This window comes from Leuciscus leuciscus (assembly GCF_965113295.1).
Source record: "Leuciscus leuciscus genome assembly, chromosome: 13".
NCBI lineage: Eukaryota > Metazoa > Chordata > Actinopteri > Cypriniformes > Leuciscidae > Leuciscus > Leuciscus leuciscus.
The window spans coordinates 14,938,378-14,956,806 of record NC_138737.1 but is presented as its reverse complement, the minus strand read 5'-3'; the positions used below and the strand labels follow the sequence as shown (position 1 = coordinate 14,956,806).

Below are 18,429 nucleotides of genomic sequence, written 5' to 3'. Positions count from 1 at the left end.
ATCATATCATGAGTTCTACAGCTCTGTGAAAATATAACTTCACTACCAAATTTGGATTCATTTCAGTTTGGATAATTTTACTGACATTGACAGCAAGCTTGATTTTAACATTGAAGGACTGCACACAAAAAAAAGCTCTGAAATAAATTGATCAGTTAAATAGACTTTATTTCTTCCTTGACATTGACAAAATACATGTGAACATATATGTTATTGAGAACAGAATGCGTTCACAACCTTTGTTTGCACATTAATTCAGCGAGACGACAAAGCAATAAAATGAGTGACCCGAAGGCATAAAGTTTATGGATGAAGGGAACCAAGTGTGAAAGATTTTTTTCAATGAACAACTCTAACTTCTCTACTTACAATGGTGTTTAGTCACCCCGTAACCTGATGCAGTGACTTCAGTGCAATGCGTGACCTTTTGGGGTGACATCAGAGGCTTGGGGCACGCTTCTAAAGAGCACTGCAAAAGGCCATATACTTGTCTGCTAACTAACAAGAAAAAAGATAGTAGTGCCTTAAATGCTTTTTAACCCTTTAGGAAGCAGATGGGTGCAAAATTGTTGCATACTCTTAAAGCTTAATGTTTACTTGTTTTAAGTATATAGTTTGTAATCTAGGTTACAAAATGATCACACATAACATCAAACACAATTTCACAGTGTCATTAAGTGAATAAACATACACACTTAGTATCTTAAAATACTTCATAAGATGTTCTGGTTAGATTTACAGACACCTACAAATTCCTCACTGAGAACACATTGTGGCATAAGCAAAACCTCAGATATAACTACATTTAAAACTCAAACTTTCCTAAAATTCTTATCTGAAATAACTTGCACCGTTTGTCCAGTCTTGACTCATTTCTTATCACACAAAACTACATACACTCATCATCAAGTCATCCCACTCACAAATGACTCCAAGCTTGTATATAAAAGAACCAAATGCAATCTTTAGGGGGCCAGTAGCTATTCATATATGTAGAGAAACTCACAAAAAAGACATTTAATATATGAATCAATGAGCTGAGCCACATTTCCAATGACCAATAATGTATGAGGTAATTCAGCTAAAATACACATTGCTTGCTCAAACTATTATTTCCGATTGTATATTAACCACTGCAGATTTTATACTATAAGTCTGAATGATACACAATATATCAAGCAGAAGCTCAACTACTAAATTTAAAAACATTAACTAACTTTCACTCTACTTACAACCACATAAACACAAATATAACACCAGATCTGTTAGCATTACAATGGTTCTTTTTTTCTTTTTTTGGGGGGAATTTCTCAAGGCACTGGGGAGAAAGGAAGAAGGTAAAGACTTAAGGCTTTTTAAGAGAAATGGATGGAAGGGGAAAGAAAACTGGCACATATATTAGAACCAGAAGGACAACAGGAATAATCCCACATACAGAAAAACACTAGGCTCTCGAATCCCAACAGCCAGGCAGATAACAGCACTGAAGAAGGTCACAGAGACCATCAGACACGTGTCCAAAGTAACCTCAGTCTGATCCTTTGATATTTGAGATTGTTCAGTGCCGGTTCTTGGCAGTGCGTGCTGGTTTTCAGAGTTCTTACATGTCTGATATGGAGCAGTGGAAGGCTCATCACCCTGAAAAGTTAAATCATCTTCTGCTGAAGAGTGAACAGCTGAAGGTTGAAGGTCAAAGTCTGTTGGTGATGTTTCAGAAACGCTGACCAGTTTTGGCTTTTCTTGTTTGCTTGTTGGATGTTCTGAAGTACACATGGAAATTGTTAGGTTGTCAAGTTTTGGATCCTCAAGGAGGACTGAGTCGATAACGCTCGGATCCAAAATAAATACTTCCTCTTGCTGATGTTGCATGATTGCTAGTTTATCAGACGTTGATTGGATGAGTAAACTTTGGGTTTCTCTGTTCTGTCTTGTGGGACCTAAATGAGAGGGAGACAAACAGGAAGCCACTAAAACATCTGTTTCCTCATCATCCATCTTGGTGCTTTCCAGCTCAACCGCCTTGGTGGTCTCGACTCGGAATAAAGAGACGAGCTCTACTTTGTGTTCTTGAATTCCTTCCTTCAGAGTGTGCTGTAATTTTGACAGACTTAGCTTCTCCATGCCTTCAGTTGTATTGTTTACCTCATTTGCCGAAGGAGGCTGCCTGGCTTCTTCCAACATGTGGAAGTTGGTTCCTGTTTTATCTTCTTCTATACTCTGACTTGGTTCTTCTAGCATGTCTTCCAATGTGCCCTCATTTTCCTCAATATCTTCCTTCTCCTTAACATCCTTCACACCTTCTTCCTGGATATGTGGCGTGTCTGGAATCCCAGCCAGTGATGGTTGGCCAAACTCGAAAGGCACTTGCACTAAGATCTCAAGCTGGAAATCATCCTTCTGTGGATGAAGAGATTGGTTGGGTTTATTGGTATCCTTAAATTCATCCTTGGTTGTCTCTGGATCATCATAGCAGTGGATGAGAACTGCAGGAAGGGAAAGGGACACGGACGGGACAACATTATCGACTTGATCTTGTGCCTCAGAGGACTGCTGGGTTGATTGTGATTGGGGGATGGATAGAATTAATGGCTGATGTCCAGACTCTTCTGTTTGTGGTGAATTACTGGATGACATTGACTCTAGTGGAAGTTGTTCTCCGAAGGGAGTATCTGAAGTGGATAGAGAACATCCAGCCTTGGAGGAATTCCTGGTGGACTCTGGAGAACTGAACACATTTTTGGCAGTCTACAACAGAGAGGAAAAGTAAAAAAAAAAAAGCTTCCATTCCAAATAATTTATGAACTTTTTTTTACAGACTAACAAAAAATGTAAGGTGAATGGCACAAACTTGAAATTTAATATTCATTGCTAGAGAAATTAGAAATAATTTTTTGATTGCAAGTAGTTGGATAGTCAATAGTAAATGAATTTGCTAATGCATATTATTATTATTATTGACACCATCACTACTAATATTAGTATAGTTTTCCACTGATGTTTAATACATGCTGTTGTTTCAGACCATATCAGTTTATCGATCATTACTAATAACTGGTACAAAAAAAAGAATTTTATAAAGAAAAAGAAAAACAGAACCAATTTATATGAATATGAAGATGTCTATCACTGTTTTTAGAGATTTTGACAAAAAAAGAGAAAAGGTTAAACTACTAAAATGCTAAGTGCAAATGGGAAAGTGATTTGTGTTAGCATGAACCGTGTGCCAGTTCCCATTGGCCTTTTTCACAGAAACTCATGCCAAAAAGGGAAGATTGCACCAATGAATACAAAACCTTCAAAAGACTGTTCTGAATGTTTGTGACAAAATTACACAAGATTAAAAAAGAAAAAATTATAAAGGTGATGCTGAAAATGCAAAAATGTTGTTTAGCTCCAAAAATTTTGTCTGTTTAAAGTTGTACATGGCAAACATGCAACAATACTGACAATATTTACATAGAACATACACAGAATTAAAGCAATACAATTTATACCGTTTTTTTTCGACCTTATTTTTTTTTTGGTAGTTTTGTTTACTTCAGTTACGCAGGGTTTTTTCATTCCAAAGACTCCCAGCCAAAATGGTCAATGGGAAAACAGCCCAGGAGCCCAATAAAACAGCCCAATGTTTTGTTAAAAAACAAGATATTCCCACAGTTTTTGTCTTGTGTGGAAAATATCAGGAATTTCAATTCAGATTACACTACCTTACTAAACTGATTATTTAAATGAACATATGTAGTATACACTAAGCTTATTGCTTTTTTTAAAACTCAAAGCATGAAAACAAATACCTTCTACATGGTTGATCTAGGTATCATGTATTATGAGTCACGATACAGGATGCACCTTACATGCAACACGATGAATGGGTTACATTAGCAAGGCGTTAAGTTAGCAAGTCACATGCACATTACCTAAGTTGATGCTGAAGCTTCAATGAGCTGTTCAGGTGGACAGATGAAAAGAATAACAATATCAACAAATACACATCTTGTTTTTATCTAATATATGCTGGAGAATAGGTTAAATCATTCTTGATGATTAACATAAGCTAATTTGCAAAAATGACATTGTCATCACATGAAAAAATACACTTTTAAATAGATTTTAAAATCAAAATTGTGTATATTTTAGCAGTAGTTCACAATTAAAGGGATGGTTTATACAAACATGAAAATTCTGTCTTCATTTACTCACCCTCACATCGTTCCAAACCTGTATGGCTTGCCTTCTTCTGTTGAACATTTATTTTTTTGTTTCTTTGCTCATACAATGGAAGTCAATTCATTTTTCCGCAGAAGAAAGAAAGTCATGCAGATTAGGAATGGCAAATGATGACAGAATTAACATTTTTGGCCAAACTATCCCTTTAAGATCTCTGGTAAAGAAATAATAATGTGTCTGTCTATTTATTGTAATGGGTTGACCACAGACCAGAAACAGAGATGGTGATGCTATTGTTATAAATACCAGATTCAGTTACTTAAAACAGCTGCAAATCAACACACTGCAAATAGACACAAGCAAGTGGTTATCGGGACATTGAAATGTCGGTGTGATTTTTAACAAGCGAATTGAACAGTGTGAGTAAGCAGGTATGATGAAAACCGACATTATCAGTATTTTAGCTAGTATTAAATAGACAATTTAGTTTATATCAAGATTCTTGATTTATCTTTAGTCTAAATTGCTCTGAAAAACACTAACGCTTTGCATCTGCTGCAATAGTGACAGACAGGAATCCCTTATAAAAATAGAGAAAAAACAGAGCGACAGCTCTGATAGATAAATAACTGTATACCACCATAGACAGTAACCAGGGCTCTACAATAAGCACTGCCTGATGGCCCAGGGCCAGCGTGAAAGAAATACTGAAATGAGTTCTCTTGCACTTTTCCTTGTGCTAGAACATATTCTCAAAAAGGAATTGTCAATATGCCCATCTTTGCGAGTATCCTCATAAACACAGTCGATTATGTCTCAAGTGAATGCAAACAGTTAAGAAAAAGTATGTGTAACAGTATATAGGGAGTATATTCGGTCTTAAAGTGACAGCAGCCTATAAACCTGCTGCAGTCTGGGTTTTTAAATGTTAAAGGAACTAGGGCTGTACTGTCCCAGTCGATTAGTCGATTAATTGGTCGATACGTTCTGGTTCGACCAAAATTCTGATTGGTCGATTTTTTGCCGCGTTCATTTCATCAGTTTTGCCGTGTTTATTTCATCAGTTTTGCCGCGCTGAGGCGCGCTCATTTCATCAGGTGGAAAGCACTAACTGCTAATGGGGGTGTTTTCAGAGTACCCTTGTTTCACTGTAACAGTCTGTCTTCAGAACACCCCCCTTGTTTTCACCTTTTTTGGATTAGCCCAACCCAAGAGAGAGCGATAACTATAGAAGGTTTGATGCTGAATATTATTTATTTCATTGTGAGAGCGTTTTAGTTAGTCCTCTTCTAACATGTCAACAACAAAGAAATCGACAGTGTGGCAGCATTTTGTTAAAATTGATAACAGGAAAAAGGTCGAATGCAAAGTTTGCAAGCAACAGTTTTCCACAGCTCGACGACAAACATGACATATCATCTAAAAGTGGTAAGCTCACTTGTCTGCGTTAGCTTGCCCTGTCTGTTTTGAGTAGGCTATATGAACATATCAGAATTTGCATATTTCAATGTTTTAGTGTGATAACCTAACTTTTTTATTTGGAGCCTAATGCGCAATTGCGCTGTGCTGTTGGTTGTGTTAGCTTTGAGCCTAGGATGCTTTATTTTTCAGTTATGCACTTTATTTCGTTTCTGCTCTTGATCTGGTTTGTTTAATAAATATTATTTTTTTATTAAAGTGGACGAGCCTTTTGTGTTTATTAAGAGTAAAAGCTTTAAGTTAATAGTCTATTCGTGTCTCAGCTGCGAAGCTGAGCTCATGTTCAGCCTCGCTCGGTGCGAGGACATGCACGGTGAAATGATAGTGTCTGACAGTTATAACTTATTATTATAACGTATGACAAAAATAATTGTCTAAATTATGTTGCATATTCCTCAACAGTTCTTGTGATGATATCACTAGTTGACAACATAGTACTATTTTCGGAAATCATAAGCTATGATATTGCGCAGGTGCACGTGATGCAACGCTGTCAGAGCCGACAGACTCGAGTGTCAGACTCATTTCAGTGCAAAATAATTAGGTCAAAAACGATTTAATATACTGCAAATAGCCTACTAGTTTTTTATTTTTATTTATAATTCATTTAGGCGGACAACAAGGCTACCAAGTACTGCGTACAGTGCGCATCTAATTAATTTAACGTTTTTTTTTTCTACCATCATTTTTAGTCGATTTTGGTCGATTTTTAGTCGAAAATTTCAGGACTTCAGTCGACCAAGATTTTCTTTGGTTGAGTACAGCCCTAAAAGGAACCGTATGTAAGATTGTGGCCACAACTGGTACTGTAGAGCGGTGTATCCCCTCCCCCTCCCCCCTGACTCGAGGTGGCCAGAAAGGCTGGCATTTTTTTATCCGACACGTTTGTAGCTGCAGCTGTGGTAACTAGAGCAGAGCTGGCAACCCGGATGCCGAACACTACTGACTTCGTGATTGGTAGATAGGTGGAGGGTGGAGCATCAGGCCAAAACACAACATGACAACATCAACATCAGTTGAGGGCTGCAACTTCACTTTTAAATGACAATATCCTGGCCGGACTAACGTTACTGTTGTCAGTGATATAAGTATTTGAAATGAACATGATTTCTTAATGTCTAGTGACATATCAGGGCCATTTTATGATTAATTGAAATACATTTCTTACATACGGTTCCTTTAATTAAACAACAAAGGACAAAGAAAAAAAAAACAGTCACTGCTCTTAACTGAATAACTTTTGTAACTTTAATAAGGATTAATCTATATTTAATTTACACAGACTCTGCTGTGTTATTTTTCATTTGATTACTTTATTCAATTTCGGTACCTGAAAAATACTGTTAGACCAACCTGTTTATTTAATTTGTATGTTTGTTCTATTGTAATTATTTGTGCTACTGCTCATTATTTGATTATTTGTTATTTTAAGTTGCATTGCTGCTTAGAAGCTGCATAATCCTTCTTATTTTATTACTGATTGTTCACTTTAAAAATATTTGAAATTTAAAAGAGTATGGCTAGTAGTTTTTGGTGTCCTAAACTTATTTATTAAGGTTACATGGGTCAAAAACAACGAATACAACAACTAGGCCTATTTTATTTATTTTATAACTTTTTCTGTGGAGGGGTCAAGTGGCAGGGCAAGTAAAACTTTGAACCACTGACCCAACCGGGCCAGTAGAAAAAATCCTTATCGTTGAGCCTTGCAAAGACTCACTGTAAGCGTGTCTAGACAGCATAGAGGTCAATGTGTTTTCCGACAGACCGCAACAAAAAAAATGTAGAAAAAAGGCTGCTACACCACATATGAAAACCGTCATGGAAATCTGGTAAAGGTTAGAGACAGAAGGGGAAACAATGTTTTGTTTAAACTTTTTTTTGTATTTTTGTGATACACCGTGTCTTTTTCCACCTGCTATCCAAGCCGAACTCAGAACGGGTGATTATAAAGCAAACTTCACTCACCTCGATGTCGATATCTGGCTGGACAATAGACGGCTGTGCAAAAGAGGCTTGATTATCTGCTTCTTCACACTCAGTGCTGCTCGGATCTGCTGAAAAACAACAACTGAGGAATCTGAAGCATAAAACGACTAACCTGACATTTGTTTGTTTTATTTATCCCAAGGTAAAAAAAGCTATTGGATAACATTATGACACTTAAAAACATACCATCTCCTCCATCATCAGAGTCATCGTAACCAATGTCAGCTCTAAAAGGAAGACACACACATACACACCAAAACAATCATTCTTCAGCAGCACACATTGATAAACAGAGTTAATATATGAAAAGTATAGAATTTACTCAGTTACAATCAGTTTTACAAATTATTATATATATAAGACTATTAATTGTTCATTATAGAATGCTAGATATTTAAAGGGATAGTTCATCCAAAAACTAAAATTGTCACCTTCATGTCGTTCTAAACCTGAATTTGTCGTTCTAAACCTAAACTTTTTGTTTGTGAAACATAATTGAAATGTCTGTTTTTTGCCCATTCAATGGAAGTCAATGGCAACTAAAACTGTTTGGTACCAACATTCTTTAATATATCTTCTTTTTCTAAAAACATTTTTTTTTTTTTTTGTGAACTATCCCTTTTAAAGTACAAGCATCATCCATTGGCCAGAGTTAAACATGATTGCTCCATTAAATGGAAAATAACTGTGACCTCTGTGACATTTGCTACTATAATAACATCTGACCGCCTCCAGAGCTTGAGATATTTTTTCAGAGCTGTGGGTGAAGACTGTCTAGTCCACACTCCCCCTTAAACCCCATGATAGATCCTATGATGGGATAAGGACCTGTCCAAATATTACATGTGTTCTTACATGTCACCAAATGTTTTGCAGAGCATGATGGTCAGATGTTCTGGTCATGTGACTCTTTGTACAGACTTTTCCATTTCACGTCGAAGTCGCTACACATTCTGAGTTGCGTGAAGCGCTTCAATTGGCATCCTCTTCTACGACCTTCTATTTGTAGCATGTTTGAGCAATATAATAGAAACAAGGCTTGACATTTGAGGAAAGGTTGCGAGGAAGACTTGCGAGTCTGCTTGGAACATAAGGTCGAAACTCATCTTCTGATTTTTATCTCCTGACAAATCAGGAGTTCCAAGACATTGTTGTGTCTAGCATGAAAAAAATGGTTCAGTCTTTTTTCCCCTCAAACTTTCTTTGTTGTTGTGTGTATCCCAGACAGAATGTGAAAAGAGAAAATAGTGGGTAAAAAGATTGTCTCCAGGCGTACAGAGGGAACCGGCGTAGGTTTGTGTCTGCTTTTGGTGGTTTGTTGTGTCTCTACTGTGCAACCCCCACAGAAAAGTCAGAGGTAAGGTCTCAGTGCACCAGAGCTGAAAGCGACACCTGCCTTGTCCTATTTTCATCCTTCCTCCTCACACACCCTTGAATGGCTGCCATTCTCAAAAGGGAGTGAGGGGGTGGGGAGACTGCAACCCCAAAACTCACACAATATACCGATGCTGTATAACACAAGCCCTGTATAATCCAAGATGACGTGTTGTTCCATCTTTAGCACCAGAAATTTTTAAAATATGATCATGATGTTGTATAATTGTAACATTCATACACTGCAAAGGCTGCATATATAACATGAATCGCTCTCGGTTACTAACGTAACCTCGGTTCTCTCTAGATGAGGGAACGAGTGTTGCGTAAGCTAGCTAGCTAGCTAGCTAGAATACTGAATACTAGAATACTGAAGCCAAAAATTATCCTTAATTTTGCATTAGTTTAAAACGCATTGCTGCATAAGCAGACCTAGGCAGAGCGGCTCGCGCGCCTATTGGTTGCTCAGCAGCAACTGCTGCAACCTATCCAGGACCTGCTCGTGACGAAGCACCAATGAGGGCGCGGGCGCCCGTGCGCGTCACGTCCCGCCAGAATGGGCGTGGCTACAGGCTATAAAAGCAGGCCCGTGAGGTTGTTCTCTGGTTTTTCAATCTGAAGCGAACCAGAAGTAGCACAAGAACGGCAGGGTTACGCAACACTCGTTCCCTCATCTAGAGAGAACCGAGGTTACGTTAGTAACCGAGAGCGTTCTCTTACGAGAGTACTCTTGTGTTGCGTAAGCTAGCTTACGCTACGGGAACCCAATGTAAAACGCCGTGCGTGCTAGAGAAGGTCCACATGCACGTTCCCAAGGGCATGTGCCCGGGGACAAACGTAAGTGGTAATATCTGGGCCGATGAGGGTTGGGCCCAGGGAGAGATAACCATTCCAGAGTGTGGGAATGGGTGCTTAATACAATAAAACAGCCAGGTACATCCGTGGGCTGAACTAAGAATGATAACACTGCCTGTCAGCCACCTGAACCCGAAGGACAGGTGAAAAACGATCACAGACAGGAAGACCTGGTCTGTTGATCTGGAGCCTGTGTATAACACAAACCACACACAGTCTGTGTCGATCTGCAGCAAGAGCGAACAGAGCTAGTATGTTAGACTGACAACAGTTTAGCCTGTAGGGCAGGCACCTCCAGGTTATAAAACCTGATAAATGTAGACGGAGAGGCCCAGCCCGCCGACGTACAAATATCATGGAGCGAGACTCCGCGAGACCACGCCCACGACAAGGCCATGCCTCTGGTGGAGTGCGCTCTGACACCCAGAGGGCAATGAAGGTTCTTAGACCTATAAGCCATAGCGATAGCGTCAACTATCCATCTGGACAGGCTCTGTTTCGATGTGGCTAAGCCCTTAGTGCGGCCACCGAACGAAACGAAGAGCTGCTCTGACTGCCTGAAAGCATCACACCGTTCGACATATATTCTCAGCGCCCTGACGGGGCAGAGAAAATTCACATCGTCCTCACCCTCAGATCTCGGAAGAGCTGACAGTGAAATGATCTGTGATCTGAACGGAGTGGAAAGCACTTTGGGGACATAACCGTGCCTCGGTTTAAGGATGACTTTAGAGTCATTAGGCCCAAACTCCAAGCACGAAGCACTCACAGAGAGCGCGTGAAGGTCACCCACTCGCTTAACTGAAGCGAGAGCCATGAGAAAAGCGGTCTTCAGTGAAAGATACCGCAAATCCACGGACTGAAGGGGTTCAAAGGGCTCGCCCTTCATGGCTTCCAGGACCAAGGAGAGGTCCCAGGCTGGAACCAGAGGGGGCTGAGGAGGATTTAACCTCCTAGCTCCTCTTAGGAACCTAACAATGAGGTCGTCTCTACCCAGTGACCGGCCATGCAAAGGTTTTGTAAACGCCGCAATGGCCGCCACATACACTTTGAGCGTGGAGGGGGACCTGCCCTCGTCCAATAGCTCTTGCAGAAAGGAGAGAACCTCTGCAACGCTACAGCGCTGTGGGTCTAAGTTTCGGGCCGAGCACCAGCCGGAAAACACTGACCATTTAGAGGCGTAGAGCCTTCTCGTAGAGGGTGCTCTAGCCTGAGTAATTGTGTTCAACACTGCCGCTGGGAGGTCAGCGGGTACCCGTTGATGGCCCATGCATGCAGGGCCCATAAGTCGGGGCGCGGGTGCCAGATCGCGCCCCTGGCCTGGGAGAGGAGATCTTTCCTCCGGAACCTGCCCTCGTCCAAAAGCTCTTGCAGAAAGGAAAGAACCTCTGCAACGCTACAGCGCTGTGGGTCTAAGTTTCGGGCCAAGCACCAGCCGGAAAACACTGACCATTTAGAGGCGTAGAGCCTTCTCGTAGAGGGTGCTCTAGCCTGAGTAATTGTGTTCAACACTGCCGCTGGGAGGTCAGCGGGTACCCGTTGATGGCCCATGCATGCAGGGCCCATAAGTCGGGGCGCGGGTGCCAGATCGCGCCACTGGCCTGGGAGAGGAGATCTTTCCTCACCGGAATCGGCCACGGGGTCGTGCTCGTCAGTTGCATCAGCTCTGAGAACCACACTTGATTCCTCCAGAGCGGCGCCACGAGGAGCACAGAGCATTTGCTCTCCCTGATGCGCTTGATTACCTGTGGTAACATCGCGATCGGGGGAAACGCATAGAGCGGACGGCTGGGCCAGTCGTGGGCCAGCGCATCTCTCTGTTTCGTGAAGAATACTGGGCAGTGCGCGTTCTCCGTCGACGCAAAGAGGTCGACATCCGCTCTGCCGAAGATGTCCCATAGTAACTGGGCTATCTGAGGGTGCAGGGACCATTCCCCGGGGGGAACGTTGTCCCTGGACAGCATGTCTGGGCCCACATTTTGGGAGCCCGGGACATGTGATGCTCTCAGTGAGCACAGGTAGTGATGGGCCCACAAGAGGAGGCGTTCCGCCAGCTTGTGAAGGCTCACTGACCATAGACATCACTTCACATTCCGGGCAGCCGCCCAAGGAAAGCGCGTGGTCCGCGTGTGTCTGTCCCAGGCAGGAAACGCACAGGATGTGGCGGTCCCCGTCGCTGAGATCGGCTCGGCAGGAGCCGCACTTTTTGAAAAGAGGCATTTGCAACAACGCCTCGCTCTTTTAGATGCAAGCGTGTGTAACGTAACACGCGGTAATGAAAAGGATATTCGGCGGCGGATAGCGCAGCAGGAACGGCAGAGGAAGCGGCGAGATGGCCGGCTTGAAGCTCGTCCCGCTGAAGGCTCTTCGACGGCGCAGCTTCTCCGGAGAACAGCGAGGTGAGTGTCCACTTCGCTGAAGAGTTGAAAAATCAGAGATCAACCTCACGGGCCTGCTTTTACAGCCTGTAGCCACGCCCATTCTGGCGGGACGTGACGCGCACGGGCGCCCGCGCCCTCATTGGTGCTTCGTCACGAGCAGGTCCTGGATAGGTTGCAGCAGTTGCTGCTGAGCAACCAATAGGCGCGCGAGCCGCTCTGCCTAGGTCTGCTTATGCAGCAATGCGTTTTAAACTAATGCAAAATTAAGGATCTCGTAAGAGAACGTGAGAGTTATGCAGCAATGCAACTTAAAATTTCAGTAACAACATCACTAACTTTTGTTTTAAATATGAAACAATGAATGTAGAATCATTAATGATTAAATCATTAATGTGAATCTAAAAATAAGTTATAAAATACACTCTGTCATAAGCTTCATTGATGCTGCTTCACTTGATACTAGGGCCTGGGGTGGCTTAGAGCATCATATTTTTGTATTTTTAAGGGGAATTGCTTTTTTGAAAGGCGCAGACTAGTGCGCTCTCTCGCTTCAGTGTCTCTCAGAGCAGGGTTTCTCTCTCACAGGTAAGCAGGGAGTGGGGAATGCAAACCCGGAGTGGAGCTGTAGTGGAGGGATCACAGAACTGAGTGACTGCCTAAATATATCCACTCCACTATATACGGTGTTCCAGACAAGCTTTTAGTCTGCCCGTTGCTTGGCGACATCCAAATCTAAAAGCTTGAAACTATAGCCTAGAGTCTAGACCTCATGTAGCCCCGCCCCTTTTCAGCACTGCACTCGTTGTGTTCCGTCTTTCGGTTTGTATTTCCACAGCATGAAGGTAAGACCTTACAGATTTATGAATTAACCGCTCGTTTTAGAATCTTCCCAGTCTACTAACATTTTCTATGATATCCACTTCAAAGATGACCTTATGTGACAGACAAACAAGAGTGCAGCCATTTTTAGAATTTTGTGTTTGAACTTCCATTTTTGCGGTAGCTCTGTATGTGTCTCTGGCATCACTGTCAAAGAATAATAAGCTAGTGATTGTGAAGTGGATTTACTTATTGTAGAGTTAACAAAAGTTATCATGGGCATAATGTTTGAGACAGACGTCATAACAAATGTCAGACCGGTTTAAAATGAGAGGTTCATTCATAAATCCATAAGATCTTACCTTCATGCTGTGGAAATACAAACCGGAAGGCAGAACACAACGAGCACAGCGCTGAAAAGGGGCGGGGCTACATAAGGTCTATAGAGTGGTGCAGGGATGACGAATCCGGAAGACTAATTCGCCGCTTGTTTCCTTTGTAAACTGCACACACTTACACCAGAGCCCATCTATGGAGAGCCTGTCCACTCCCTATTAAGTCCTATTGTACCGAATTTTGGTTGTAGTTCCACCAGAGTTCCACTGGGGGCGATCACCCATGAGTGCAAAATGAATGGGAGTCTAAGGAACTAGACGGCTAAATTTGTCTCTTTCACCCGATTGCCGTTGAGAAATCTCAGATTTGATTGTAGGTCTTGCAAGTTCAACATGGGTTATAGGTTGAAAGTTGAATGAACGAGTACTTATGTCCTTTCAATTTCTTACAGGTTGAGTTGTTGTTGCCCATAACACGCTAGCATTCTGCTAATGAACGCTGATTTGTCAGTGAAGGACTGATTACGTACCCTGGTAATCCAGAGTTCTCACGAGAGCACGAGTTGAATTTGCTCAGCGAGTTACTCTGGTGTCGAGTAATACATGCTCATTAAATATGCCCCTCGATCTGAGCTGCACCAATCACATCGGGTTATCTGATATAGGTGGGCCAGAGGCGAATTAAACGGATGACGACAGCGCTGCGACGTCAAAGTTATTAGTAAACATTGCATGATGGCTATGGATGAACACCAGTTGTTTGAAACGGCTTTGGCCGCTACAATGAACGAGTTAGACTTGGCTTTTTATCTAAAACAGGAACAGAAGACGCCGCTCGAATCGTTCCTTTGCAAGAAGGGAGTTTTTGCTGTTTTGCCGACCGGATACGGTAAGAGTATAATCTACCAGTTAGCTCCGCTGGTAGCTAAGCATATGGGGTTTATTGTTGTGATTGGTCGTAGTGTTATCCAATTGCGTGCAGTGAGATTTTCAAATGCATGTTTGGTGCCGCCCCTCGAGCTGGCCGATTTTCATTAGTCGACGCCAGACCATTAATCTTTTAGATTTAGGTCTGGATTTCCAGGCTACTGATTACGACCAGAGATGCCGCTTGATGGCATCGTGTGTGTGTGTGTGTGTGTATTTCCCGCACGGTCTTTTAAAACAACAAAACAAAAACTCTTCTAGCACGTGTATTTACCTGTGTCAGCTGTGTTGTTGATGCCTCGAGAGAAAAGAAAGTGTAGAGCGCGAAAGCACCAAAGTGACTGAAGGATTGCCATAAAGCAGTATCTCTGGTCGTACGATGTGTATGACGTCATTGACATTTTAAAAGACTTTTTAAAGCAAATAAGTGACTCTAAAAAATCTAACACCCAGCAAAGTGTAATTTCTTTGCATCTGCTTTCGAATACAACATTCAAATTACTAGACAAAAAATTATATCCTGGGAAAAGTGGATTTTGAGGGGTATAGCTCCATAGACCTCCATTCATTCTGCAGTTTTATCCTGTGAGCGTCCTCATATGGAACCAGAGTGGAACTGCAACCAGTTCAGAAGCCGGAAGTTTACTGAGAGTGGAAGTTCTCCCCTTGTTAGACATTCTCTGCTTACACCCCAAACTGTCGTATCTAGTTATTTATTAATGATAAATGTTTATGCATGATATAAATGCATAAAATTTGCGTTTTTGGTATGGGTTTGTGTTATTTAAGTTATAGAACAAAACGCCAAAGTATCGCCAAGTTATGTATACCACAGGCTTTATTTTACTGATAAATTGAAAAACCCCATAATAAAACACCCCAATCTCGAAGGAACCAGAGTATTCCGGGTTCTGATGTCATCCCTGCACCACTCTAGAGAGTACAACAGTACTCACTAGCGATGTCCGATTCATGAACGACTTGTTCTTTGGAATCGGATCTTTTATGATTTGGTTGAACCGATTCGCAAAATTGGTCTGAACGATTCGTTCACGAATCGGACGGAATCTGTCAGAACAGTTCTCGGGATCAAAACATCTGACTGACAGCCGTTTTTAGAAACTTACGCTTTGTTTGGAGTTGAAGCCGGTAAGTAATGTGATAGTAAGAGCATTTTGAGTGATGTGGTGAAAAAGTATATTATTTTAATAGCCTAAAACAAAATATACAATCGTAATGAAAATGTTTATGATTTGATTATATTACTGCCTCAAACCCGTTTATTTTAATAAAAAGCGTTTTATTAAAATAATAGCACTTTAAATAGACAATGCTGATGTAAATCTTATCATTGTTTAATGTAAATGCAAATTATAAATTATAAAATGACTTTAGTTTTAATGAGCCGAATCATGTCTAAAACAAACTGAGCTAGGAGTCGGATACCTGGAATTACACTTTTATAAAACGTAAAATAAAACCGTAATATGTGCAGTTTGCATATAATATGCCACGCCAGGATGGACCATATAGATATGATATGTCTTTGAGGGACCATGTGATGGCGCGATTACTTCCCGACGTAAAATAATACGTGAATCTGTTTTGGAACCGGTTCTTCGAAACGAACGGTTCGAAAGAATCGTTTATCGGAAATGAGTCGGATTTCCCCTTAAATATGCATATACGAATATTTAAGTATTTTGAGTGTGTAAGGAGATTGGCTCATTACATAATTTGCGGTGAGTGGGCGGAGCTAACGACATCTTTTGGCGCGTTTTTCTTGTATCAACTCTGATTACTGGAATTTTCTGTACAACATGGGTAATGTAGTTTTTCACCACAAATTCTGCTGTTAAACAAAATGAAAACGAAGTCGAAATAATGCTGACTGGTGGTTTCACCAGAAGCAAATACTATCGATTAACAACCTCGTAGCTCACAGTAGAGCTTTCTTTAAAGGTCTATAAGTTATCGTTAAAACATGAGTTTTTTCTTCCGGAACCCGACTGTTGCGCACTTTCCGTTGACAGACACTTTTTTTTTTGCGGAATAATTGTATTGTATGTTTTGTTTGAAAGGTAAATTTCGCGGATAAGGAATTATTCCTTCTTGTTGTTAGAAGGAATAATCCTGACTGCTGGCAAGACAGAGATTTAACAACAGGGTTTTAACGTTACCTCCGTCACACAAGTCGGTTGACGCCCACTTACCGGTACCTGGGAGGTTTCAGGATTCCTCTCAGCTCAATTTTCTCCTCTATGGTGGTCTGGGCTGTTTCGTCTTCATATGACTGTAGGAGAGTTACCGAATAATTCCTGCCAGAGTTGTTCGCCCAAAACTCTCCATCTGACGTCTCATAACGTACAACAAAATCAATACGAGCTCCGTTGAACAGGTACGGTGAAGCGAAAGACAACTTCACGGAGAACTTGTCCGTTTCGCTGTCGTTGGAGCCCTGGACATACTCGGCTGGGTAATCAAAGTGATTGATCCAACCGTCCATCGTGGAACGGACATAGACTGATTTGTGAAAAGAAATGTTGAGCACACGAATAATCACCTCGAAGGACAACGGCTCATCTGGCACAGATGTCACGCTCTCCACTTCCAGCTTGTTGGTGTGGATAGCGAGCAAGAGCTCCGTTCCGGCGAGTGCCTGGAACTCTGGCCACACTCTGTAAGTGGGCTCGCGGTAGGATTTTTGGTACCGCGCTTCCTCTTCCTCCCATCTTGAATCGTCCTCCTCATCTGAATCAAACGGAACAAACGTTCTGACATCAAACAGCTCGGCTCCAGTACCGTCAGCAAACGACACTCTTCTGTCCGGCAACGCCAGGCGAATTCGCATGTACTCGGCGGTTTCATCGGCGATCGAGGAGCCTCGCTTTCTGGGAACAGGAGAAGACCTCGGTATTAGCCGGACGTCTTCCTCTGTTTCTTCCTCCTCTTCATCGTTACTGTTGTCTTCGGAACGCTCGACTCTCACCGTCTTGAAAAGACCCTCTTGTGAGGGGATAGTAAGAAAATTACCATTATTCCCCTGCGCCATTACGTTTGTTTCTGAGCCACGTAAACATGAAAGGTGCCGTTACTGCGATGGTGCGCGTTCGTCAGATCGAGCTGCCGTTCATTGTGTCAACGGAGACCCGCGAGGGTCTGTCACCTCGTTTCGACCGAACTAGGCCTAAACTATTGACATAAACGAGAACAACAGTTTGAAGCGCATAGTGCACCGACACGAATGAGTGTCTAAATTTAGAAGGAAGCGGCACGTCCATCGTTCCCCAGAGGTCAGGAGGAAGATGGGCTCTGTTGTTTATCCCTCCCCTAATCTCTTGTTGGTCGCTCCAAACCGCACACGCCCCCAACTTCTGTTTTAAAGTTTATAGACAATTTGTTTGCTTGCTTGCAGTTTGTTGTGAGTATAAATACCCCTATAATACTAGATGCAAAAAAAACAAACAAAAAAAATCATAATAATCGATCTGTTGTCTAATAATAATAATAATAATAATTATTATTAAAAAGTATATATTTTGTATTGTTATTATAATTAATATGATAACAATAATGATGATAATAATAATAATAATAATAAATTATCATAATCATCCATTTTATTTATCAATTTTGTTGTTGATTATAATGATAACAATGAACTTAAAGGGATAGTTCACCCCAAAATGGACATTTTGTCATTACTTACTCACCCTCAAGTTGCTCCAAACCTGTATGAGTTTTTCTTTTTGGTGAACACAAAAGAAGATATTTTGAAGAATGTGGGTAACCAAACAGTCGATGGACCCCATAGACTTCCATAGTATGAAAAAATTATGGACTGGCTTACCCATGCAGTGTTGTTAACATTAAATGTTCAGAAAACTGCCTGTATGTATTTAAAATTAAAAAGAAGGAGGAGATCCTACCAGTTATAGTTAATGGTGAAAAATGACAAATTATGCCAGAATTTAAATATCTTGGAGTTATCTTAGACACTCATTTAACATTTGAAAAGCATATTAAAAAAATAGTCTGTGCAGTGACACCTCAACTTAGACATTTTAAATTTATACAGAGTCAACTTTCAATGAAAGCTGCTA

The 18,429-nt window shown here is 41.3% G+C and overlaps 1 protein-coding gene across 4 annotated transcripts; it reads right to left on the bottom strand.

Moving 5' to 3' along the window:
* Positions 1-151: 151 nt before the first annotated feature.
* LOC309512396 (uncharacterized protein) lies at positions 152-17,772 on the bottom strand. 4 transcript variants are annotated; one of them, XM_082187949.1, is made up of 4 exons: positions 16,540-17,772; positions 7,822-7,862; positions 7,615-7,703; positions 152-2,745 (listed from the first exon to the last, which is right to left on the bottom strand). In XM_082187949.1, the coding sequence occupies exons 1-4, from the start codon at positions 17,376-17,378 to the stop codon at positions 1,399-1,401; spliced, it is 2,316 nt and encodes a 771-aa protein (XP_082044075.1). In that variant the 5' UTR covers positions 17,379-17,772; the 3' UTR covers positions 152-1,398. The 4 variants fall into 4 exon arrangements, with proteins under 4 accessions (XP_082044075.1, XP_082044077.1, XP_082044078.1 ...); XM_082187951.1 differs by having other exon boundaries at positions 16,546-17,772; XM_082187952.1 differs by having other exon boundaries at positions 7,615-7,700; positions 16,546-17,772.
* Positions 17,773-18,429: the final 657 nt, after the last annotated feature.